We start from the raw sequence: 27,036 nt of genomic DNA on the forward strand, positions 1-27,036 counted from the left end.
AAGGAAGGAAGGAAGGAAGGAAGGAAGGAAGGAAGGAAGAGAGTGAGATGAGCTGGGACTGGGGCTCAGGCTGCTGCTCAGATTGGCAGTAAGTAGTGCTTGGGGTCCAGAGCTGGAATGCATGGCCAACAGGCCCCAACGGGGAGTGGGACAGGCCTATGGGCATCTCATTTGGGGAGTAGTGGGGGAGCAGCTCCCCACTGCTAATGCCACACGCATTCTCAGGGGGTCAGGGAGACCTGGACCCCCCAGATCTTCATGTGGGGTGGGGGCAGGTGCAGATGCAGGCTGACCACTGTAGGCTCTGGCTCCCTACTTTGCTGCCCACCCCCTCAGGGCCTCCACGGCACAGCGGGTGGGACCCAGCACGGCAGGGCAGAGCCAAGTGAGGAAGCTCCTTGCCACTGCAAGCCCCACATAACCCTGGCAAGGTGTCCCCCTGCCCACCTAGCAGCAGCAAGGGGCACAAATCCACTCCAACACCCCCACTGCTGCCAGGCACACAGGGGGTGCTTTGCCAGGGCAGCACAGGGCTTGCAGCAGCAAAAAGCTTCTCTGTCCAGCCCTGCACTGCCCTGCTACATTGGGTCCCACCTGCTGGGCTCCAGAGGCAGGGCAGCAGGGGAGAGAGCTTGAGCCTATAGCAGGCAACCTGTCGAGCACACAAATCTGAGGAGCATGAGTCTCCCCATCCCCCCTCCCAGCCAGGCTGCAGGAAGCCAGAACCCTCCCACCCCTGCCTGAGCCCACAGCAGGTAGCCCATGTCCACACCCGCCCCCCCCATGAGCTCTGCTCCAGCTGTGCTGCCTGCAGGTCCACTCCACTGCAGCCGGGCTCAGCTCTACTGCAGCAGCTGCCACCTCACACGGGCAGCAGCCAGGTCTCAGGTGCTGCTACAGAGTGCAGAGGGCTGCGGATGCAAGTCTCTGTCCCCATAGCTCTGGCAACTGGGGGCCCCTTCCACCAGGGATGTAGGGTAGAGTTCTATGGGTGGAGAGTGAGGGACACCAATTGTAAATATATCAATAAAACAATACAACATTGTGTTCAATTGGTACCTATATATATATTGGCCTTTCATTTTAATCACAGATTTGAAGTTTTAAGTCATAGAATTTGTGATTTTTTTTTTTAATCAGGGAAAACCAGGATCCCTGCTTATGACATGTCCTGTCCAACAGAGTTGACGCACTATGACCATGGTTTTGATGCTGGTGGTATTTGCTTGAGCCAAAACACTAACATTTGTTCTTCTATCCTTCCAATTGATATGGAGGATTTTCTGAAGACATCACTGATGCTAACAATCCCAGGCTTTTAGGTTTTCTGATATGCTGTCCAGGTTTCACACCCATACAAATAAGTAAGGATGACAACAGCCTGGTAGGAAAGAAATTTTGTTTTAATCCTTATGTCCCGATCATTGAAGACAACATTTCAGAGACATTCAAAGGGCAGCACTGGCAGACTTTATTTTGTGTTAAATATCATCTACATTTACTTTTTGAGACTACCCAGATAGGCTTTCTAGATACTAATCGGAAAAAATCTGCTATCACTGCAGGTAAGGCTCAGATGGATTTCTGGGTGTGAAATCCAAAATCTGGTGGAAGATTCTTTCACAAAATAATTAATCTTGAGTCAAGAAATGATTCTTTTGTTTTACGCTTATCTTTGGTAACCAACAAGGGTATTCAAGAAGAGCTAGTCTTAGAACTTAAATTAAGCAACCAGAAATTAAAAGTTTAATTAGAAGAAAAAGAAATGAAAAATGTCACAGAAATATTTTAAGTACGTACTGACAACACAGAAGAGCTGGGACTGACATGCGCATTTGACTCTGTGAGTGGAAAATTCCAGAGCTCACCCAGCACGTGCCCCCTGGGTGACCTCAGGACCTGTCAGTCAGCACTGACCTACTTTCCCCGCAGACGCATGCTCAGTAACAGCAAAAAATATGAGGTAATCTGACCAGAAAGTTTCATGGAGAAAATGTTCTAATTGGCCACTAAATTCATATAAAAGGTTAGTGAGCCCCTCCCTTAGGGGGAGATCTGTTTGACTGAGGACAGAGGCTGGTCTCCAGGGACTGTCCCTCAGTAGGGCTCTTTGGCCTACTGGTCTCCTCCCTCGTTTGGCACTTTGTATCGTTCTGTCTTATTCCGTTCCTGTTTTGCTGTATCGACCTCCTGGTTTTCTGACTCACCTGTGGCACCAATTACCAGCTACCAACCCAGATCATCCCTACTGCTTCGACTTTGGCATTGATATCCACTTACCTGGCTTTCGACCTCGGCTTCCATTCATTGACCATCCGTTGTCCCGTTGGACTGGCGTCACGATTTCGTTCTTCGTCTCACTGTGTTACAGTTTTTTTATATCATTCATTTACCCTTATATGAGCTGTTGACCAGCCCTGGGACTTAAGGAGTGGGCAGCCACCCCATCCCTTGCAGGGTAGATAGTAAGGGCTTACTCCGGAACCCCATGCGCCAACAGACTCCTCCGTTGTTTATATTCGTTTCTTATCAAGCTACTGTAACTGAAGCAAGGAGCCCTACCTATGCCTTCAAAGCGTAAGTGAAATAAACTTCAACTTATTTAAGAAACCATACGCATCTGCACCATTCAGACTGCATTGCCACTAATCCCACCTGTTCATGTTCCAATCGCCAACCCCGGCCCACCGTGACCTTGGGCCTTCATTTGATTCCGACAAAAAACAGGTCTGTAAAGATCAGTCTGGGCATCTCAGGAATAAAAAGTGAAGTCAATTGGATTGAAGATATCAGAAACTGGAAACTTAAATGAGTATAAAGTTCAAGAACTATATGGAATTCGATTACTAGTCACTGGGATAATCTTGCAGGGAAGGTTTGCAGTCTTAACTGGATGAATAGCTACCTCAAAAAGAATGATTAAAGCAAGGAGAAGTACAAGGAACAGAAAAAAAAGGTCTGATCAAGCTAAATTTTGAAGATTAGAAAGCATAGGGATAAAGTGAAAATTGCTGAAAGCCAAACTGAGTAAGATCTTAGCAAAGGTAAGTAAAAACAAGAAGTACTATGTTCTTCAGGGCTATAAAAGAAGAAAAAAAATAGGTCACACTGCAGTGCAGATGGGGCCAATACTAAGATTTAAGTACCGTCCAAAATAAATACAAATTTTCCTCAGTTTTCAATAAGAATGATGTTGTACAACAAGGAACAAAGGTAAGAATGGTAGCAGAAATGAGGGTACTGAAATGTAATTTAATGTGTTCTGGTAATAGAAACAAAATAATTTGATCTACCTTAAATATTTGCAAGTGCTATCACCTATTCAATATCAAGAATTTTAAATGAATCAACTGTTATACAGATGAAGAGAAAAATATGTGCGCTTAAGAAATAGATCCAGGCAACTACAGATCCACTTAGTTTGAACTCAGTACCATGCAAGGCATTAGAACAAAATTTTGAAAAAAAAATGTAAATCGAAAATTAAATAAAATACAACATTGTTATCCAAGAGTAGATTACACTAGATCAACTCAGTCTCTTTACCATATACAAGATAATACGAGCAAAGGCAAAACAGTACATTTAATCTGTCTGTAATTTGATAAAACACTTGATGTTACGCCACTTGGACAGTTAATTAAGGGATTAATACAATAATAGTATATAGCCAGTGTCCTGCCTCACAGGGAGATAGTCAATGGTTGTTCTGAAAGTAAAGCATTGTAAGGAGTTCCTTGAAGGACTGAAACCAATTTGTTTTTAAAATGTTCATTAGTGGCCTTGACAGAAAAAATAAAATGGGATGTGCTAGTGAAATTTGCTGATAACGCAACATACGAATGAACTGTCAGAAGAGAAACCAATTTTATAGAAGGAACTGAGTCACTCTGAAACCTAGAGCAGTACAAACAGTAATACAAAATACAACTCATATGGCATGATCCCACAAGCAGAAATGTGCATTTCCCCAAATAGCTACAGCACATATTTGTGAAACTGCTACTTTTCCCTGAGGAATGCCCCTCCATGTGCACTCTGGCATGTAACAAATTGTCCTGGGTGGGGTAGAAGATGCTGTGGCCTGCATCAGGGCTGTCCACAGCAGCCTTACCTGGCATTCTGGGGGCCTCCCAGGGCTGCAGCAGTGGTGATCTGGGCACACAGAGCCTGGTCAGCAGCCAGAGCATGACTCTGGCCAGCCAAGTTCTGGTTTTAGGCAGCATACACTGGCACATTGTGTACCCCAGCACCTTTGATCCCAGTGTCAAAAAACCACCATGCTGCAAATTAGCAGTATGGCCAATGCATGCAGTTAGTGGCACCACCAACCACACGGGCATGCTTTTCTGGACACACCCCCTGCCCTGCTGGGAGCCAGGAGGAGCAGGGAAAGGGCAGTTTGCCTGAAGCAGGGCAATTTGCCCCACACCAAAGCACATGTGCAGGGGCATGTGCCGAGGTAAAAAGTAACAGCAAATTTGTGCTGCTACTGTTCTTGCAGCTGCAAGTACATGCTCCTGCATGTAGGGATGCACCCATAAGGATTAACTAGTGACCTAAAATCACATATGTGATAGGGTGTTATGATCCTACACATTCAAATCTGAATCTTTTGCACATATAGGCAAAAGCCTGGGTTGCAGCACAAATTCTAGTCCCAGCCCAGCCTGGGCCTCCAGTGAGGAACCAGGTGACATGGGGGGGAGCAAGGACCAGTGGGAGTGACAAGTCCTTGATGAGAGGGCTATAAAACCCTTCCACTTCCTCCAAAGCCTTGTCTCAACAATGGCATTGCCAGGCATCCCTGCCTTGGATCCTCATTCTATCTTCCTGTCTCAGACCTCTTGGTCTTGATCAACTGCTGCCCTAATCACAACCTTGTCTTGACCCTTCGGCAATCGGACAGATACCTGGCTTGACCTAGGCTACCTAGATTATGGTAAACCCCTGATTCTGGTGCGGTTCCCTGGATCCCACTTCCTGAGCTCATGTGCCCTACCTGTCTACCTCTCTGCCCTTAATTGCCTTCCCAGCTCCTGGCCTAGCCTGGTGATTGCTCAAACCCCAGTTGTAGGCCTGACATTAGGTTTGGGGAAAAGAGTAACTGCTACCCCTAAGATATAATCAGACAAGGTATTTCTAGTGGAGATATGGAGGTGGCAAAAGAAAATACTCTGTACAACAGAAACACAAATGGTAAAACCATGGAATATGAATACGTGAAAGTGGCAAAATCAAAGTGGGGGAGAAAGCCTAGTTAAGCTGAAAGACAGAGTTCGCTCAATAAAAATATGACTATGTAGATGCCACAAATGCCTAGTTAGCCTATGAAAACCTGTGAAAAGTTTGGCTTAGGCAATTTGCTTGCTATCACAAATAGCATTCTTGACAGATAGAGATTGATTCCACTTCTCCACAGTAATGAAGGAATTACAGAAATAGTCCCTTCTAAAAGTCATGAATACATGACCACAATTAATATTGTAGCTTTTTCATTATTTGCCCAGGTCCAGCTTGATACTTCTGCCCTTTTTACACAGAGAAAATCTGAAGAGAAAAAAATTAGCACTGCTCTAAACTTTCTTACGATGGGTTTAATCATTATAACTTTGTTGTACAAGAACTAGATATTTAATCAAATTGTTTCTGCAGTTTAATTTTCATTTGCTTTGCTAGTTCAATTTTCTAGGGTGATATGTTTATGGCTATCAAGAGATATACTTCAACCGAACTTTAGGTTAGCTATAAAATTACAAATATTTCTCACATTAATATTACCCAGGCCAGCAAGAACATTTCTTCTATGCCCACAGGAGGATATGGAGAGTTAAGCCCTCCAATCCTCAGTTTGATTTCTGACTATCAGAGAATTAGTTCTTCCATCTGCAAGATAGGATAAACACATTCAGACACCTTTGTGATGGGAGAATTAATTAACATGCATGTGTAAAGCACTTAGAAAACATTTTAATTACCATTTAAGAAATATATGGTATTATAAAATAATCTTAGTATTATTTTCAAGTAGAATTTACCTATAAGAATATGGGTTGTTCCATAACAAGATTCAAAATTCAACTGTTATATAGTTTATATGGAAAATTATTGCAATCTATCCATGTACAGCATCATGCTAAAAGGTTAGCATACCTGAGCTATGGTTCTATCAGGGCACCAGGACCTAATAAGGAGAAGACGTCCGAAACAATCTAGAGACTGATCATAGCCACTAGGAACAAGTTCTTCCTCAGGATACTCCTTATCAAACCAAATTTTCCATTGTTTTTCTGTTCTTGAAATCTGTAGGCATAAGGGCAAAAAAGCATATCTCTTTGTAAAAGAAGTCATACTTCAACACACATGAAATCTAGGTCACATCCTTCACTTTGTTTGTACAGGGTAACTGAAACTACAAGAGGAAAAAAAACCTAAGCTTTCAGATTTAGAGAGAAAAACATTTATACAAGGTCCCCAAAATAAAATGACCCACTATAAAACCAAACTACTGCCAAAAAATATCCATTGTTAAAGGCATATATATTCATAATCCTTGACAAACGCACTCCAAAATTAGCAATAATTTGGGGTGTTCACTGATTATCATGCATAAATAGTTTCCTAAATTGGGTTTGCTGCTATAATGGCATATAGTCATAAAATATTACAAAATTAGGGTTGGAAGGGACCTTAGGAGGTCACCTAGTCCAATCCCCTGCTCAAACCAGGACCATCCCCAGCCAGCTCATTCCAGCCAGTGCTTCGTCAAACCTGGCCTTAAAAGCCTCCAAGGATGGAGTTTCACCATCTCTCTAGGTAACTTGTTCCAGGGTTTTACCACCCTCCTAGTGAGAAAGTTTTTCCTAATATCCAACCTGAACCTCCCTTGCTGCAACTTGAGACAATTGCTTCTTGTTCTGCCATCTGCCACCATTGAAAACAGTTTTGCCCCATCCTCCTTGGAACCACCCTTCTGGTAGTTGAAGGCTGCTATTAAATCCCCCCTCAGTCTTCTCTTCTCCAGGGTAAATAAACCCAGTTCCCTCAGCCTCTCATCAGAAGTCCTGTGCCCCAGCCTGTTAATCATTTTCACTACCCTCTGCTGGACTCTCTCCAATTGTCCACATCCTTTCTGTAGTGGGGGGCCCAAAAGTAGATACAGTACTCCAAGTGTGGCCTCACTAATGCTGAATTCTCTCAATCTGCTGGCAACACTTCTACTAATACAGCCCATTATGTTGTTAGCCTTCTTGGCAACGGGGGCACACCATTGGCTCATATTCAGCTTAGAGTCCACTGTCACCCCCAGGTCCTTTTTTGCAGAGCTGCTGCCCAGCCAATCAGCCCCCAGTCTGTACTGGTGCATGGGATTGTTCTGTCCTAAGTGCAAGATTCCTTTTCGCTCAATCCTCCCATTTGTCTAGGTCACTCTGAGTATTAGCTCTACCCTCCGGTGCATCTACTACATCCCCCAGCTTGGGGGATGTAGTAGATACTTGCTGAGGATGTAATCCATCCTATCTTCCAAATTGTTAATGAAGATATTGAACCAAACCAGCCCCAGGACAGACCCTTGGGGCACTCCACCTGATACCAGCTCCTTGCTAGACATTAAGCCTTAGATTACTACCTATTGACCCCGGCAATCCCCCAGTTTACATCCACCTTACAGTCTACCAATCCAACCCATATTTCCTGAGCTTGCTTGCAAAAATGCTGTGGAAGATGGTATCAAAAACCTTGCTGAAGACAGGATGTATTATGTCCCCTTCTTTCCCCACATCCACTGAGCCTTATCTACCTTATCATAGAAGGCAATCAGATTGGTCAGGTATGACTTGCCTTTGGTGAATCCATGCAGACTTCCTAATCACTTTTTTCTCCTCCAAGTGCTTACAGATGGATTCTTTGAGGACCGTCTCCATGATTTTTCTGGAGACTGAGGTGAGGCTGACTGGCCTGTAGTTCCTTGGATCCTCCTTATTGCCTTTCTTAAAGATGGGCACTATATTTGCTCTTTTCCAATTGTCCGGGACCTCCCCCAATTACCATGCATTTTCAAAGATAACGGCCAGCAGCTCTGCAGTCACATCAGTCAACTCCCTCAGCATCCCTGGATGCATGGAATCCAGCCTTGATGCACTTGTACATATCTAAGTTGTCTAAATAGTCCCTAACCTATTCTTTCACCAGTAAGGGCTGCTGACTTCCTCCCAAACTGTGCTCAAGTCTCTACTTACCTACTTATCTATCTGGTGTGTGGTCTCTATGGACAACTAATATTAAGCTGTGTTTAACCTTATCATGTTTTATGGCTGTGTGAATTACAATACTTTATATAACATGGTCAGGTATTACTCATAAGACAATAAGGTTTACAACTACAAGCATCAAAGCCTAGAGGAGAAATCACTGAGAATTTGCATCCAAACAGGCCCTAGTGGATGTGATCCAAGGTACAGGAAGAACATAACAGGAAGATATATGCTTAATACAGTATTAACACATTTCCTGAGAATTCAAGGAAAAAAATTTAACTAGTTAGGTAATACTGAGTACTTAAGATATGCCTTGAGAGGCAAATGTATGAAAATTCATGAAGCTTTTGATAGCTTAGTTCCCCAGCTGGAAAACTGGCAACTGCATGACAGCTTGGCTTGCAGAAAACTGACAGAGTCAGAGGGAAGCTGAATTTTGAGGGATAAAAATTGCAGGGGTAAAATTAAATATTGTTCTTATATATTCTTTTGTTTTTCTATGTTTATATCTCCATTTGCATATCTCAACAAATGGTTACTAACTTTTTAATTAACTCTCTTGTTTATGTAATAAATATTTAAAGTATTTCTTATAACTTACTTATTGTCAGTTGTAAATGCAATTTAAGAGCTTTAGATTATGCAGGTGGGTCTCTCCTGCGCAGGAGGGGACCTGTAATTTCTAGCATAGCCAAACAAAAGGATATAATTCTTTAGCTGGCAAAGTGTCGTCTGATAACAGCTGTCAAGACCTGAGTGAGACAGGTGGAACTGAGATGCCCTGGGCCAAGGAAATGGCCCCTGGCACATCTCATCATGTTCCCAGTCATCAAGCAGGAGATGGCAGAGAGGGGTTTGGGGGTGAAGGACATCCCTGAAGGTATGTGAACCCCAGGGTGTGTTGCAATCATCATATAAAACTTTTATAGAAATGGTTACTTACTTGATCAAGAATGCCAGAGAACTGTCTAAGCTTGCTGAGCTCCACTAAGTTTAGCCAAGTCATATCGAGAATCCATTTTGATGGTTTAGGAGGGCAAGCTTTAAGATCTAGAGAAGCACCACCTGTAAGAAAGACAGTTACAAACATAGTTAGTCTTGCCTTAAAAAAAGAAAAAAGTTAAAGCTTTCCTAAAAAGTCATTTTTGCACAACCCATCTAAATACTTGTAAAAGATACCATACCATTCTAGAACGGGTAAAAAAAAATCCTAAAAAATCTTTTGAAAGCTAATACAACATTTAAGCTTTTTATAAGTAAAATGTGGAAAAGCTTGACCGAATCTGGTACGATACTATACATTAAACAAATTCTGGAAAGCTAAATTTTGAAAAATATGGCAGTTCCTCAACTCAAATGAAGTGATGCATCTTAGTTGTTGCCAGTAAAAAATAGCAAAAGCTGGTCTGCTAGTTTTTACAGCAATTTTTGTCCATAATTACTACAGTTCAAAAAAAATTTTCAAACTCAAAAAAATCTAGTGATTTGTGACCCTGAAGTTCAATCCAAACTAAACAAAGGTGGCAGGAAAAAGTGAGCTACCAAAACTATTTCCTTCCTCAGCTGTACTATCCATCAACTTCTGCACACTTTTCCACTACCCAGTCTTGGAGAAATAAATTTCAGCTCATAGTTTTGTAATAAATGCATTTATAAAGAAGCTTTCCTTACCTCACCTCATCTCTACTGATTAACTGATCACCTGAAAACTTGTTTAACCTATAGATACCTGGAAGAGCCTCCAGCAACTGTCAGGCAATCTTCTTTTTCCTAATTATACCCATTTCAGCATGATAGGTACAAACTTAAAAAAAGCTGTTAAATTCATCATCAGTCTTACTTCCATAGCTAGGGCAAGGACACTTTACCCTAGAAGGGCACAGCACATAGTATAAGCTTGAAACTGTAATGACTTCTCATACCAAGAGAAGTTTTTATGATAGCTGTAAGAACTGTTTTACATTATTCTTCATTTCACTTCTGCTGTGGAACTTCTATGGATCTCCTCATCCTTTTTTAAGATGGAAGTATGTTATTTTTGTTTGTTTGTTAACATATAGGGCAGCATTACAGTTTTTTTCCATAATGTCAGTGGACTGAAATTGTGCTAAGGAATTTTTTGAGAACTACTGACAGAGAGGCGAGAGCCTCCTCACTCTACAAATATCTAAATTATCATATTTTAAATCCTTGTTGCCCTAAATCAAAACACAAAATATATCATCTTTAAAAAAAATTGAGTTTGTTGAAAGTTCTTTAATCCAGATGATTTTTCAGATGCAGAAACAGCTGTCAATCCTGGGAAAGATACATGACCATAGAAGAATGACTCAAATTTTACACAGTAAGGTTCTTGGCCAGTCTCTAATAGTGCACTTGTTCTGACCTTTAATAAGTGTCAGGAACTCTTCATGCTTCACCCTGTTTCTCTGTATGTCTATCTTCAAGGTAAGTAGTAGGGTGAATAGAAACTTGTGCTCCTCATAAAACCCTCGGGCAGCATATTTATACACTTCATAGGTCATATGTTCAATGATGTTAGCAATTCTCTTGCTTGTTATGGGGCTCCTGACAGACCTGATTAAAAAAGAGGAGGTAAGCTACTGTAGAAAGAATTAAAAGAGGACTCACAGAAAACTCTAGTTTACTATTCTGAATAAATCAAGGGAGAATATATCAGTAGGAAAAAAAGCAGGCAAAGAAATGTAGTCAATACACGAGTGGCTTCACCTCAACCTAGGTCACTTTGCTCTGCAGAGAAGAACCCAACAGTAATGCACCAAAAATATCACTCAGGAGAAGACAAGGCTAGAAGAACATTAGTATTTTGGACAGCTCTTTACCTCAGCGTGCTAACAAAAGAGTCTATTCAAGTTTACATTTCACTTTTCAAATAAAGAATCCAAGTGGAAAGGCCTCACTTGTAGAATCAATTTTAAAGAAACCTTTATATGGAGGAAGAGAAAAAGGATAACATTTAAGCTGATCTTTCAGATTTTGTTACCTAGCTAGGGAACAGTCAAAGAGCCCCAAAAATTGCCGAAGTGAAGTCTGATACATGACATTGACCATGCTCATCTCCGTTATAAGGAAATACAGGATGCTTCCTCTCGTTGCAACTGAAAGAATAAGAGAAAGAAGGCTGTACTCAAAGCAGAGAATGCAAAAAGGGGAAAAACCCTGTAACTAAATTAAGCACAGGGCATACAACAATGTTAATGCTGAGATTGGAAAGAACGTTTAATTGCAGTATCATTCATTTTAAATTAGATTTATGACTCTGTAATTTTCTTCTCATTTATGCATTAGCAGAAGAATGTTTTCTACAAATAAGAAACGTAATGCAAAGCCCTTACTGCAATATGGTTACCTTCAGTGGGCAACTAAGTATTGCATCTAACTGTTCAAATCATCACTTACATGTAGAAAATATTGTACATCGTATTTAAGTGCCATTCTAGCTTTCAAATGAAGGTCTTCAGTGTCCAGTTGTTACAGATATACAAGAACTGTATGCACTCCATTGTAACTTATTTTGCTTTGTAACCTAAATCAAGAGCCCATAAGCAGCTGGGTATTTGTCATTCTGCAGAATTATTGTTATAAAAAGTAAGGTTTCCTTCACTTCTCAAAATGCAGGCAAATGTCAGCTGACTTGCAACTGAGACATGTCAATCCAGGAGGGATATTTTCTTCCTTGAGAAAAGTATAATCAACCCAAAATGAAAGCAAGGCTACAAAACCAGAAGAACCAAATAAGGCTTGCATAAGCAATTTCCTGCTCTTTACATAATCCTTTTGCCTTTGTAATCTCCCATCTTCAATTCTCCAGTTCTATCATGGCTCCTTTCCTTAAATGTTTACAACATGCATCTTTCGTTATGATCCAGAATCATAGCTCACCAGGTCTGTACTCCTCACGGGCCGAGTTGATCTGGATTTCTGTCTCAGCAGAAATCTGCAGTTTGTGTGTAACCTCCTCAGCAGTCTTTTTAGTGTTACTCAATACTATAATCAAATTCTCATCTTCTACCAGAGAACCCTGTGTGCTGCTCAATCTGTACAGCAGATTATCTTCCAACTCCTTCATCTTCCTCTTGTTGGCAGCCACATCTTCCATAAGATCTGTTCTCTCTTTTTCTAGTTCCTGTTGCAGAATAAAGCAAAACATGTGATAAGCCAGTGTGCACTTAAGAGTACATTTTTCTTTGAACAACCAAGGCTATAAAAACAGTAAAAAATACCATTTTTCCTTGCTGAACTAGTTCAAGCCTGGGAGTAATCCCACCAGTCTCATTGAGACTAACACTGGTGCCTCTGAAAACCGGTTTGACCCAATTTCTATTCCTCTTTTTAACAATGTTTTATCTACCATGTAAAAATGGCTGAAAAATTGTGCGCTAGGATGGGGTTCATACTGAGCCAGTAGTGAGAGGAAAGAGTAACTTGGCTAGGTCAAGTGTATCACCAAATAAAATACTAATCCTTAAACAAGTTTCTGTGTAGGGTAGCCCCCCTTGCAAGACCCCTGGCTCTATGCTGCAGAAGAGTCAGTTAGTGAGGAAAAGTCATCTGAGCTTGAGTCCAATAGATGGGGAAGAGAATGTCTAGGTAAAATATTATTTTTTAAAACATTTTTTTAAAATTCCAATTTGTTTTATTCAACTGCTCTAAAATGGGACCTGCTATTTTGTGCGACAACAGGCTGTTGTCTCCAACTGTGTACAAGTACAGAGACATACCTTAGATATATTACTATAACATGAATAGTTTCATCTGGCTAAATCCCAAGAATTTTAGCACTGCTCAATTTTTTTACCATAATTATGGAATAAATTAAGTCAATAACTGGCCAGTACAGACAGAACTGTAAAGCATGAAGTATGCATTCATACTCAAAGGCTTTCCTGACCTCTCCACAGCTGTGGACCAGAAGGAAAATAGGAGATAAAGCAGTATGCTAAATAATTGTCCACTTAATTAAGTCAGTTTAGCTTGGTAAGATGCAAGTTAAAGCATACTTGTACAGGTACAGGATGTGAGAACCAGCGCCCAGACTTCACCGACACATGGGATCACAAGCAGAAGTATGCCCCACTGGTCAACATCCTGAGGGACCACAGCTAAGACATGACAGTTAATGTGCTCATCGTGGTAATGCTTGGAGCCTGGGACCCCAGCAATGAGAGCATCCTTCATGCCTGCCGCATCTTCTGCCACTACGCCAAGCTGATGCACTGCCTCATGGTGTCTGACATCATCCGTTGCTACTGTGACATTTATGTCAAGCATGTCACAAGCCACTGCCAGTACACCGACCCCGCCAGACCAACCATCGCCAGACTGGACCCAAAGGGGACCTCCTGAACCCCACTCTGCACCTGATGGACTCCAAAAGGAATCTTCAATGACAGACTACTCCACTCCACCCAAAGAGGAGCCCCATGATAAGACTCTATAGACCGAGAAGCTTTCTTCAACCTACTTCCCTCCACCATTGTGGACCATTGTACAGGTTTGTGTGCATCTATCTTCTTTCTCTCTCAGCATCACGAGCCTCCTCCCTCCCCTTCCCACCACTTCCTCCCCCTACGCCTGGGCTTAGTTGGCTAACACTATTTTATGTAACCTAGTCATGTTCTCCTCCTCACCCCTGTCCCTCTTATGTTAGCCTCTCACTCAGGTACTCTGTATTTCCCTTATGGCTTTGTCATCTTTTTGGTTCATGATTCTTAACATCTATTAATAAAACTCAATGTGTAATCACCAGTAAAACCACCACAGATATTTTAGACCCCCTTCTGATTGACAATCAACCAGTTGTGGGTCTCAGCCTCAGGACTGCATTGGGACTGGTCCCAGAGCCCAAACATGCAGTTTGTCATCAGGCTGCATGTGAGGGACCCTTCCACGTGTTCAATTAAGGCATGATGGAAACCAGCCATAAAATGATTGGAATAATTATTTTGCAATATTATTTTGGAATACGTTGTGGAATCATTTTGTGGCTGATTTCCACTTTATTGCACCATTAATTGCATTAACATGTGGCCAGGTTACTATTTAAGATATGAGAAGCTGGTTAATTGGTGTCTCAAGTGAAACATCAGCCAGGCGCCTATGATTTAAAAGGCAGCTGAAATAAGCAGGTAAGTAATTCTATAGTTATTGCTCCAGGACATCCTTTAAATCAGATGTGCTCCGATACACCTTTGCTCAACTGAACTGAAAACCTTGCATAGATTCAGCTGCCTGCATTAGTCTCTCCCTTATACAAAGTTTAAAATTCTCCCTCAGAAAAGGGAGGCTTTTTAAATATCTGTACTACCAGGAGACAGGGCAGCTCAAGCAGGTATCAGTCAGGTATCTTTGCTTCCAAGATATACATGAGACTACTTTCAAGCAGTTCTGTTTGAAGTGTATTTACTTGTTTCAGTAGAACCTCAAATTATAGATAATGTGAATAGCAGCAGTACAAAAATGTGATTTGAGCTATGTTATTCAGCTATTGCTATGGTTCCTTATGATTCCCAGCAAACTTATACCACTAAATTTCTCGCACGTACAGTTATAATAATAATCAACACACTAAAGACAAGTATACAGTATCTCTTCTCCCAGTTACATTCAACAAACTAGTTCATCTAACAAACTGGACATTATTCTGTATCACTAGGAAGGCTCATATTTTCCTGCTGAGAAGGAAGTATAGTTAACTCAGGAAGTTAAGTTGCCCTACTTGAAATATTTGAGTTACTGGCTTTCAGTTCCCATTTCCCCCACACCAATAAAAATGGTGTAGTATTTGTAATAATGTATTCCATCAGTTGGATCATACAGAAAAAAAAAACATTAACTGCTGACTTAGAACAGTACAGAAGTCCAAAGTATTTAAAATATTAAGTAATGAATTTTCACAAAAAAACCATCATGTCCTGCAATAATCCAGGACTGCATGTATTTTAATTAATACAGAAAGCACCAGGACAAGAAAAAGGATATTAACTGCCCCTGGGTGATCTCATTTATCAAAGTTTAGATGAAGTAAAATTTAAATATGTCCAACATAATGGAAGTAATAGATTTACAGACGTCACGTTATCTTTTGCTTCAGTTGTTCTTTCCTAAATATGCAGACAAGCAACAACAACAAAAAACATAAGGCATTTGTAATTAGGATCAGTAACTCCAAGAGTAATATGTTAGTTCTACCCAATTGTCTACTAGGAAAGCCAATCTACAGAGTTCAACAGAAAAAGTCCATTTTATGCAGCAGCATAAGTAAGGCACTTACCCCAGGCACTAACTTGGGGTGGGAGGGGTGCTGGGGCTCAGAAATCTCATTCACTGCTGCTGCCAGCCAGGTGGTGTCACCCCTGCCAGCAACCCTGCTGCAGCCACTTCCCTGTGCATCATTGCTTCCCAGGGCACAAAACTGCCAAGTTTCATCTCTGGTTACCCAAAGGAACTAAAAAAATGTCAAAGTTCAGTTTGATGGCTTATCCTTCTCTCCATACTATGATGAAACAGAAACTTGCATCAGCAGAGCCAATTTGGTAGATTTCTGTTGAAGAATAATGCAGCAATACTTCAAATAATGAGAATCACCCAGAGCAAAGAGTACTTGTTTTTGAGATCTTGATGAACATCTGGCAATGAAGCCAAGGTTAGCTTCAATGAAGAAAAGAATGCCTAATGTGACTAAAGGAGGAGGAGAAAAATCTGTGGAATATGAAATCTTCAGGTCTGGTGAAGAGGATGAAATTAAAGGGATAGATTATTAAGGCTAGGGACAGAAGTTACACACAAACTGGTTTAAGTGATCAGAAACTGGTTTAAACCTGATTCAGTGCACATAAACCAGTTTGAAAGTAGCCAAAACCAGTTTGAGATAAGCCTGGTTGAATGCAGTATCAGACTTAGCTGATTTGGCTCAAACCGATTTATGCAATGTCTGACCCAGTCCCCTTGCTAGTTTAAGTTAAATCAGAAACCCCCAGCATCCCGGCATGCTCTCTGGGCTGGCCTCTGCTGCAGAGAGCTGGGTTGGCCCCTCCAGTCTGCTCTCTAGCCAGAGCAGGAGTAGAACAGCCAGATGCTGGCCTGCCATGGCTCCTGGGGCAAATTCTTCCCTCCATCCCTTCTCCCCCCACCCCCGCTGGCAAACCCTGTGGACTGCAGCTGGGGTTTACCAACCCCTGCCACACTGCCACAGTTTTCCTGCAGCTGGGCAGAGATGGAGTTAATTCATCCCTGTCTAGCTTGCCTTTAGCCAGGGAGAGGATTAATTCCACATTGGTACCAGAGTGGGGGAGAGAGGCAAGCTAGTTCCTTGTGTGCAGATCCAAGACCTGCACCTGTAAGCCCAGAGCTAAGACCTGCAGGACCAGACTGAGAGGTCAGAAGTGTTAGCAAAGACCTGACAACCATCACACATGTGCTGGAGATGGAGTTAAGGGAAGTTGCAGACAGCTTCTAGAAGGAAGCTGCATACCAAAGAATGCAGAGAGCTACATTTACATTATAAAGCAGAACCTGTAAGACAAACAAAGTCTTTCTGAATACCTGGGTTTAGTAAGGCATATACAAGGTTTTCACTTGTCTTCCTGCTTTACATTTTAAGTTAGACTAAGTTGTGTATGCAGTGTCTTACTGGGCTGTATCTTAGCTTAGGTGAAGATTTTTCGTAGGTCCCTGCTGTATGCTTTGCAAATTGTTGTGTTCAATACATGCTTGCTTCAGAAAAAGGACTTTTTTTCCCATCCCCACTCCTCAATCTGGCAGCAGCTTCCCCCCTCCAGCCCCAGGTTGGTGGCTGGCATCCTATGTGTCTGGCTGGTGCCTGGCCACACCCTCTCCAGTCCAACAGGGAGGGCGACAGACTTGGAGGGAGTCTCTCTTCCCACCCCTTTTAGCAGTGGCTGGCAGGCATGCTCTAACACCCTCCAGCTTCTGACTTGAGCCCCTGCAGGCATGTTTCTGCATTTCCTGATTTAACAGAGAATGTCTGTCCAGTTACTAATCAGTTTAAGCTGAATAGCTTAAACTAACCTGCAAACAGTGAATCAATTCAGGCTCAGACTTTTTTAATGTCTGTGTGGTGGGCCAGTAGGGGGTGCTCCTGTGTTGAGCCACCCACCTCACTGCACCAGACCACCTTTCAGGCTTCAAGTGCCTTCCTGGGGGTGCCTCACGTCTGGCCAACCTCCTTCCTGAAGCACACCTGCTAGCCTGGAGGTAAAACTGTCACCACCCAGGGATGGGCTTGATTCTGGCTCTGCGCCCCCTGGGAAACACAGGCCTAGTAGCCCTCAAGGGTATTTGACTCACTTCAAGAACTTTGGGTGTTTCCCTCAGTTGGAAGTACAAGTAGTAGTCTCCCTTAGTCAGCTGAACCAAAGGGACCCCAAGGCATAATCTAGACCCACTCCCAATAAGTCTCCCATGCTAGGTACAAGAGAGAACTTTATTGGTTACAAGGAGTAGAGTTGGAATAGGGTACAGAGTTGAGTAGTATCACAGAAATCCCACAGAGCAAACAGGGTGGCTGGAGTAACCTTTAATCACGCATCTGAGTTACTGCAAGCTATATATCTAGTTAGATCTCAGGTAGCTTACTTACAAGTATCATCCAGAGGCAGGTGGAGATTCCCTCTGGAGGCAGCCAGTTCCTTGAACATGAGTTTTAAGAGAGAGAGAGAGAGAGCGTGCGCAAGCAAGTTTCAGATGGTCCAGCTCTTCTCTCTCTCTCTCTCTCTCTCTCTCTCTCTCTCTGAGTTTCCCTCATAGCTGCTGCCCCTTCCTCCTGGGCAGTCCTTAATTTATATAGCTCTTATGACCTCATTTACCTGGTTCAATGGAGGCCAGCACCTGTTGGCTGTCAGCCAACCAATTTGAAATGCATCACTGGTTGCTGGGCAAACCGGTAGTCTCTGGCCACCAGGGAGCCCAAGCCCCTCACCCAGTCACGTTGGCAGAGGGAGCAGTTTTCCCCCCTGCCTCAGGAATGTATCCAGATCAGCTCAGGTTACCTAAAGAGACAAGGTAAGGTGTGTACCCTCTGCAGGGCCTATACTAACCAAATTGTCACATCAGAGTTTTTGGGGAGAAACAGAGGTGGCCTTCTGCCACAGTCTGTCCCTATCCTAAGGGCACAGACAGAAGTACAGCTTCCTGCTATACCTCAGAATATTTTGCAGGAAATATTCTGAATTACAACAATCCTCTGGACTAAACAGAAGTTCACTGTTGGTTCCAGGGATGCAGAGGGGGGCAGAGTGGAATCTAGCTGCTGGTTGCAAGGCAGTAGCTCGTTTCCCCTAGCAATGGCCCCTCCTCCCTGCGAGGCTGCAAAATTTTCAGAATGGGGGTGGGAGAAGGGAGCACAGGGAGCTCATTATGGGGTTTCCCAGCTAGTGCTGGAGGTGGGGTGGGTGAATTGGAGCCCCCCCCACACACACACACACACACCTCTGGGGAACTCCAATACACCACCTCCACCCTCCAGTATAGGTTTGAAAAACCCAAGACTGAACTCCCTCTACTCCTTTTCCCCACTCCCATTCTGAAAGCAGCAACAGGCTGGGAGGCAGTGCAAACAAGTTACAGAAGATGCCATTTTTTTTTAAACAGTTTCATCTGACCCCTCATGCAACGAGGTTCAGTTTTTCACCTTATCGGCCATTTTTTGAAGCAGTCTGAAGCTGTGCACCTGTGTTTGGTCATGGCTATTGACCACTTTGTGGCAAGATCAGGCAAAAATTGTCACTTCTGTCTGCACCCTAAAAGTAACACTGCTGAGAAATCAATCTGAGCACATTTAAGATTTCTGTTTTGCAGAAACCAATTTAAGAGATTAATACTTTGATAAAACTAACATTTACCTCTCAAAAAAGAAATCTAAAAAATGTGCAATTGGTAAAATGATCAAGATGTAATTAGAATTGAAGTAATTTAATATTTTTAACAGCTAAGTTGTGGGCAATATCCAATGAATCTTGAAACAAGGTTCTTTCCAAAGCAAATCTTTTACATATAGAGAGGTTATTTCCAGTCAAAATAACAAGTTTGGGAAAGTTGTAGTAAGGATAATATGCAAGTAGCTTTACTTGTATATTTGTTTTACTGGTGTGTGTAGTAAACTCAGGAGCAAGAACTAATGAGATTTTCTCCCCTTAATTATGCATAAAGTGAATATAATTAGCAAGTTAGAAAGGCTTATTGCTGGACAGGAGCAAGGGAGATTCAGAAAGACAATTCAACCATTGTCAGATATAATAAAACTGAAAGACTCTGAATAACTTTGAAGGCTTCACCAAACTATACAGACCCCTCCTTGGTGTTTAGCTTTAAAAGCAACTCAATATAAAATGAACATCTGCTCAAATTTCACCCCTGAGCTTGTCTGTCCCTAGGATTTCCTTCCAGCCACTCATGAGCTCCAGCTGCTTAGTTTTCCATTATCTTAGGAGGCCTTCCCTAGTTCTTTTACCTGAAGTGGAAGCAACTATAACCTGTTTTTAGTATGTCTCACCAGTTAAATTCCCCAGTTCCTAATCAGGGATCCAAATACCTGAGCTTAGCACCACTCAGGAAATGCCTCCTTCATTTCCACAGTCTTAGGGCTGAATCTTAAATGGATTCCCTCCCCATTTCTGTTGGGTTGCACTCAAGCAGTAGCCCACCTTGGCCTGCATCTATATAAGCCACAGGCGAACCAGTTAAAAAAAATGTATAACAGACTGGGCAATGAATGCCTCCACCGTAACGTTGATCTTCTGAGGTAAGAGGCCAAGCAAACCAACATTGCCTTACCTGTGACAGTCACCATTGGGCAGCCCCCACAGAACAACCAAACATGGGATTCTATATCTCCCTCTTTATTCAAGAATTACAGGCATAGACAGAGAAAAACCAAATACAATCCCAGAGTAAGCTATTTTTAGAATGTGATATGAAAGCTTTCTATAGCTGAATTGTACAGGCTAAACTGCAAGGTGCTGTGTTGCCTAAGATTCTGTCAAAACAGAGACAAACTAAATGAAGATATTTTCCTTTAACACTAGCAAGTATAGGAGTAGTCTGACCATGGACACCCAGTTTTAAATGTAAAAGTCAACTCTTTACCATGTGCTGGAATACAAACAGTAGAATGTTCTGCATACTTCCTAGCTCTAGTTTCTACAAGTTTGAGACAAAAAACAGCCTAGCCCAAAAACACTGGAATAAAGAGTCCAAGAGCTAAGAGTATTTTTACTAAAGTGTGATAACTTTGTCTTATCATCTTGAAAATGTTTGGAAGAACTATCCGATATATGTTGCATCAAAGATGTGCATAACCAGGGGTGCTGAGAGACAGCGTCTAGGAAGGGAGAAAGGAATAAATTGATTAAAGTCCAGGTGAATCTTGCCACTCCACGTGTATTCAAAAATATGACCATTTAAAACTCCTAGAAATTAACATAAGCAATTTTGTCCTACCTGTTTCTCCATGAGAATGACTCGGCCCAGGAGTTGATCTTCAAGACCTTTCATAGTCACTGTAAAATCAATGATGGAGGTGCGAGCACTTATTTCAGGAGTGTATGCTGGATTTGGTAGCTTGGTGGTGATGTAAAGTCTGAAGCCATTCATGATATCTGTTTCTTTATCACCAACTTTTACCTTAATGGGAATAACAATATTATGTTACAAATATTTAAGCTTACAATCCCCAATCCCCTCTGGCATATGCTAATAGCAAGGACCATATTCTTGATAGATGTTTAAAAATTTTCCTATTAACATTTTTCCTATCCTATGATACTGAGTAACAATTAAAACTAACACTAATTAAAGAATGATGCAAAGGCAACATCCCAGCAATATTTCTAAGTACTCATTCACAACTTGTCTGATTCTGGGTAACTGCTGACTAATTATGCATGCAACATTGGACAACAGCAGAACAGGAGAACAGGAATGGGGGATTTTTTTTCATATATAATGATAGCATCCCAGGCTAATAAAAGGGGAAATATACAGGCTTAGTATCTTAGATAGACTTGTGTTTGGATTTGTGACCATCAGAGCTGCTCAGAAGTAGCAGTATTTTAGCACTAGACAGCATTCTTTTACAGGTTTCCACTGCAGACACCTTTTACCTTGTATGTGGAACCTGTTTTGATGAAGTTTTTCTCCAAAATATTATCTAATGCTGGATCAAGCTCTTCCCCAACATCTTCAATCAGCAGTGGCCTTCCAAGAGACAGGCTGTCTTCTAAGTGGTTTCTGAAGTACTTGTGATTCAGGGATGTGACCTAAAAATGTCACCACAGAGCCAGGTCATTATATTATATTTAGTGACCTGCACTAGTTTTTAGACAATACTCTTTTGGCACATTTGCTACTACATTATGTTACTAAAGGAGGCATTAGCAGAATATCAGAATTAAAAGAAAAGGATGATCTCCAGAGCAGCTGAGCACTAGCATAACTGTTTCCATTGAAGGCATCAGTAAAACTTCTGTGTACTTCAATAGGGGCTAATTGAAACGTAACAGCACTCTGCCTTTGATATTAACTTTGTCTAAATGAAGAATTTTTCACATCGGAGACCATATGGCAGCAACTTTTCGTGCCTACCTAAATCAATTCAGTAACACTTTCTTAATGTGACTAGCTGTGCTTTTGGTAAAGTACAAGTTCTGATGCAATCATTATGAAAACATGAGAATCAAAGATTTCAGGTATCAGTTACTGTACATCAATTATGCTCAGAAGGAGCTCTCCTTAAACATCTTGACAGCTACTTCATTACCAGGGATCTTGCTTTTCTCTGTTTAAAAGTTGCAAATTCTCTGATTAAAACCCCCCAAATCCAGTGTTTTCCCACAATTAAAATGAAATGCCACTAATATATATATATAGGTATCAGTTGAACACAATGTTTTATTGATGTATTTACAATTTTAAAGCAATTTGGAAGCCCACCAGTGTCTTAATCATTATAATAAAATGAATTCTAAATACCCATACATTTTTGCAGTTGATTTTGTGTTTTTTATCATGGAAAATCAGAGCTCACCCTGCCCCCTTTTCTCACCAGGGCATGGGTCCAGATGTGACTGCCTCCCCCAACCACCACCACTGTTTTGTGGTGCCGAGCAGCCCTGATATGCCAGTGGCCAGCCCATACCATTGTAGCTCACTCCTGATCCACAGCCCCCTGGCCCTGCTGGTGCCCCTCACTCCCCACCCACAGTCCCTTAGCCCTGCTGGTGCCCCTCACTCCGAAACCACAGCCCCCCAGCCCTGCTAGTGCCCCCTCATACCCCACCTGCAGCCCCCCATCCCCATCAACCCTGCCAGAGGGGCCCCCAGCTGCCAGGGCTATAGGGCCAGGGACCCAGGTCCACAGCCCTGTGTCCCCCACCAGCACCCAAGCCCTGGCGGCTGCTTGCAAAGAGGTGGCAGCTGCTGCAGTGGAGCAGAGCACAGAGCCCATCTTCCCCTACCCCACAGACAGCACAGCTGGTATGGAGCCCATAGCAGGAGACAGGTGCAGGCTGCCCACCGCAGGCTCAGGCTCCCTGCCCTGTTGCCATCCACCTGGGTCCTCTGTGGCCCAGTGGGTGGGACCCATCCTGGGAAGGCAGAGCAGGGCCGAGCAGGGAAGCTCAGTACCACCACCATGGCTCTCCCTGCCTGGGACCCTACAGCAGTGCATTCTGGCCCTAGGCCCCAAGCCCTACACAGCACCCAGGCTGGGCAACAGCCCCAGCCCTACCCAACTCCCTCCCTCACTATGGGGGCCTCAATTTCTCCCCCTACCCCCATACCAGACTTACCTTTGGGATCTGCTCTCCAGGCTGCCAGGCAGCCATGTGCATGTACATGCACATGGTGCCACCTACCTGAATGCCCTCCACCTGTTCCCCCCAGCTCCTTGTAGGCTGAAACTCTGCAGCCTGCAAAGGGAAACCCATTTTTTCCTGCACTTTTCTCCTAAAATTGAGCAAATCAGGGTTTTGCCGCATTTTTCCATGGAGAGCAAAAAACTCTGTTCATTACTCTCCTTCACACATCCCACTTCACATTTCTCTTCCTGGCAATATTCTCCCTTTTCTATTTTTTTCATCTATTCTATGTAGATTCTTGTCTTACACTAAGGTACCATAAGTTCTTTGGGGCTTGGGCCATCCTGTGTTTGTAAAGAAGGGGACATCGGCCCCTGAGTAGGGTTGAGAAGGTAAAACAAAAATGTATTAACTGTTCACATAATCTTCAAAACGCTACTGAATAACATTGCTGTCTGCTGCCTTTCTTAATATGTTGATATGAGGTAACCTTCAGCACAGCCTGCAAACTTTCCTTCATGGCATCCAGCAGGACTAGGTAGGTTCCCCACATCCTTTAGCAAAGGCCTGTTATCTTAACGCTAATGACTATTCTTTTTCAACTGGCTTCTACTTTGAGTAAGTACACTGGAAACAACTTTTGTCACCGAGAACTTACCAGAATTCAGAACTTCCGGGGAGAATTTAGGTCCCACTGGGCACACCTACACAAGATGGTAGAAGCACAGTAGACTAATTCTACTGTGCATTAGCGCAGCAGGCAAAAAATGTGTTAATGCGCAGTAAAATTAGTCTACTGTGCATTTGTGCCACAAAAAAAGTGTGCACTGGTGTCACTACTGTACAGTAGCATTGATTACAGTACATTAAGATAGTATCTGTTATTACAGGTACTAAGCTTAATGCGCCATAATTATGGAACTTTAATGAATGTTCAGATGCACCCATTCAGTCCTAAACATAGTTAAGTTATGGTGGCAGAATACATCAGATTAGGCAAAAAATACAATAAACCCATTATCTAGCCAAATATTTTGGCAGCTAAGTAAGACTTACTAGAGAGTCAACACTTGTTTAGAATCATTTAGACAGGGACTAAACTTGCCCTGAGCAGGGTTTGGACTAGATGACCTCCTGAAGTCCTTCACAGGCTTATTGTTCTAAAGTAACAGGTGCTTTCAATTTACCTGAAGTTCATTCTTGGCTTCCTTATTCCTAATCCAGATTTTGCCCTGAGTTTGTGGATCAATTAACAAAGGATATCGAGCTGCTTTAGTTACAATAATTCCATTCTGTATGGACAGGTCATCATTTGGCAATCCTTGTAGGTTCCATTCACTGACAGTTGGAGCATCAATTAACATCCCTGTAAGGTTGAGGTTATTGCCAAATGGGATTTTCCGGGTTTTCATTTCCTTTTGCCAGTCATTTAGTAACAGGTTGCGAAACTGTTGATTAAAAGGACCAGAGTAGGATAGGAAAGCTGTAGCCAGTAACACATCCCCTAAAATAAGCATAGAAGAAAATCAAAATGCTACCAACACTGAATTCTTGAAGGAGATTTGTCTGTTCTTAGACAAAGAATGTTGATAGTTTAAAGGCTCAATGAGAATTAAACAATTTCCTGTTAACCACTGCTATATTTATCTCCTCCTACCAGTAGAAATTCTAGGAAAACAAAATGAGATGGGTCATCATATATACAGACACAAATTTAACAACAGTACTGCCCCAAGACACAGCTATATCCAGCATATTTGAGCACTATCATTTTACAACTGTGAGAAACAGCAAGAGGTAACTATTTTCAAATGCACGCTTATGTTTTAATATCTATTAATGCTATAACAAATATTTGTTATTAGATATTTCACTGTTTTATAATTATATTTCTATGGTTATGCTTTTAATATTAATCAGTTAATTACTATTAATGCTGTGATAATTATCTGTAACAAATTATTTCAATGATCAACACTAAAAATAAAAACTATGCTGTATAGGTTTCATAAACAGAAATATTTCTAAACTTGCAAATTAACTTATTCTTTACATTTCGTTATACCTTAGAAGAAATTTTCATCACTGCAAAAATTAAGCATTTTAAATTATACCTGAAATGTTACTTACTGTAACTTTACTTATATAAAAGTGATTAGTGAATAATACAAAAACACTGTATCCAAAAACAAATAAACATTACAGGCATGGGGAGATTACATTCATATCCATGATCTCTCTCTGCTTCAGGAATGACTTCACACAACTTCAGCTGTGATAACTTTGCTGCCCTTTTAAGAATCATTGTTATCTTGTCAGCTGCTGCTGCCCACAAGCCTTAGCAATACTATACTCCCTCACCTTCCTCAGCAGGGATGACAAAGTGTTGAGTTACTATCTTATACACTCTATCATATATTTTGTACTTGTACTAAGTCTACCTTGCTTTACAGTGGTTTTTACCAAGAGTGGAGTATGTTCTGAAGTAAATTTATTATCCTGAGTTTGACAATTAAGAGTGTGTGTAGATGACACAATATTTCCCATTTATGCTGGTGCAACAGCATTTGTGTTTGCATGATATGGGATTTCCCACCACTCTAAAGTCTGTTTAACACCTTAAACTAACACTACCCAGAGATGCATTATTTTGCAGCGCTCCATAGTTAAGCTGCCCAGCTGTGGACCTGTTTCATGCGCACAGCCATTGACTCAAAGACTTGTAATTAATCCCCTTCACCACCAGGTGGTGTTGTGTTCCTTCCTCTACCCAGTAGGTGCCACTGTGGGTTGTTGGTTTTTTGTTTTTGTTCTTTCACTCATTACTCTCCCTTCCCTCACACACATGGGCCACAGACAGGTGAGCTGTAGCTACAGAATGGCAGAAGATGGTTATGTACCCCTAGAGGAGGGTTATTATGTAACCCAACTGGAACCCCAAGTAGTATACAACGTGCTTTTAATTTGTCCTCCCCACATCTATAGTCCTCCTGCACCCACCCCCCATGTACCCTCCACCTCCCCCCACTCCACCCATGCCCCCCCCAAGGACAGCACCAGCAGGATCCCTGGATGGGTAAGTGTTTTGCAACTGATTTGAAACTTTGCAGTCAGTGGCTACATGACTTCCTTCAATACTGCAAATGTTTTGGACTTTACATTCCATTTCAGAACCACATTGAAAGCAGGACGTTGGCTGCCAGACCCACCGGCCAGTATATGTCGCATCACAGATCATATTTAGGTAATATGTTCCAAAGACCTTCGGAGGGAGGGTTGGGGGGCCAAGAGTCTGTATTTTTGACTGTGCTCCAAAACCCCCTCTCCTCTTCTCCTTTGCCCCTGCAGAAAAATTTTCATGGGCAGAAATCTCCAGGGACAGGGACAAGCATCGATTAACCAAAAAAAACGAACAGTAAAGAAAATTTTCATCCCTGTCCAGAGCTGTACACAGTTTTTATATATTTTTCATGGTACTATTTTATAGTAGGGTTTTTTTTACAATTGTTTACATTTCATTTATTTTTGTCTTTATATATTTCTGTATAAATATATTTTTATTTGATATTGTAAAGGTGCTGGAGGGAGGAAAAATCCCCGCTTTGTATATTATTTCTGTTGTTATTATTTTAATTTATTATTTAAATTATTCAATGCTTATTATTTAAATTCCTTTTTCAACTACACCTTTTTTTATACAAAAAATGCACCACACCCGCCTTTTCCTGCCTTTCCTAATGAATGTTTCATTTTTGCTCCCTAAAATGTGTGATGTTTTCCATGATAGGCAAAACTGGGTCTCAGGCATCTGGGGCCCTGAGCAGCTGTGTGTGCTGCCTGGAAAACTGTGGCCCTCTGCCCTCCCCCACCCTTTCCTGGCAGACAGCTCCAAACCACTCCCCTGCTCCCAGGTCCATGCCCTAAAATCAAGTAGGCACAAC

At 42.0% G+C, this 27,036-nt stretch overlaps 1 protein-coding gene across 1 annotated transcript in view; it reads right to left on the reverse strand.

The window, feature by feature from the left end:
• DNAH5 (dynein axonemal heavy chain 5) overlaps positions 1–27,036 on the reverse strand; it is a 555,556-nt gene that overhangs the window by 38,440 nt on the left and 490,080 nt on the right. Inside the window, exons 63-70 of the mRNA XM_019521239.1 lie at positions 24,283–24,599; positions 21,401–21,556; positions 20,739–20,921; positions 12,162–12,405; positions 11,263–11,377; positions 10,645–10,835; positions 9,202–9,323; positions 6,154–6,303 (exon numbers count right to left, since the gene is read on the reverse strand). Coding sequence (XP_019376784.1) covers positions 6,154–6,303; positions 9,202–9,323; positions 10,645–10,835; positions 11,263–11,377; positions 12,162–12,405; positions 20,739–20,921; positions 21,401–21,556; positions 24,283–24,599 — 1,478 coding nt within the window. The remainder of the gene's footprint in view (positions 1–6,153; positions 6,304–9,201; positions 9,324–10,644; positions 10,836–11,262; positions 11,378–12,161; positions 12,406–20,738; positions 20,922–21,400; positions 21,557–24,282; positions 24,600–27,036) is intronic.

The sequence above is a fragment of the Gavialis gangeticus genome, unplaced genomic scaffold (assembly GCF_001723915.1).
Source record: "Gavialis gangeticus isolate Ggan-Ray unplaced genomic scaffold, GavGan_comp1, whole genome shotgun sequence".
Lineage (NCBI taxonomy): Eukaryota > Metazoa > Chordata > Crocodylia > Gavialidae > Gavialis > Gavialis gangeticus.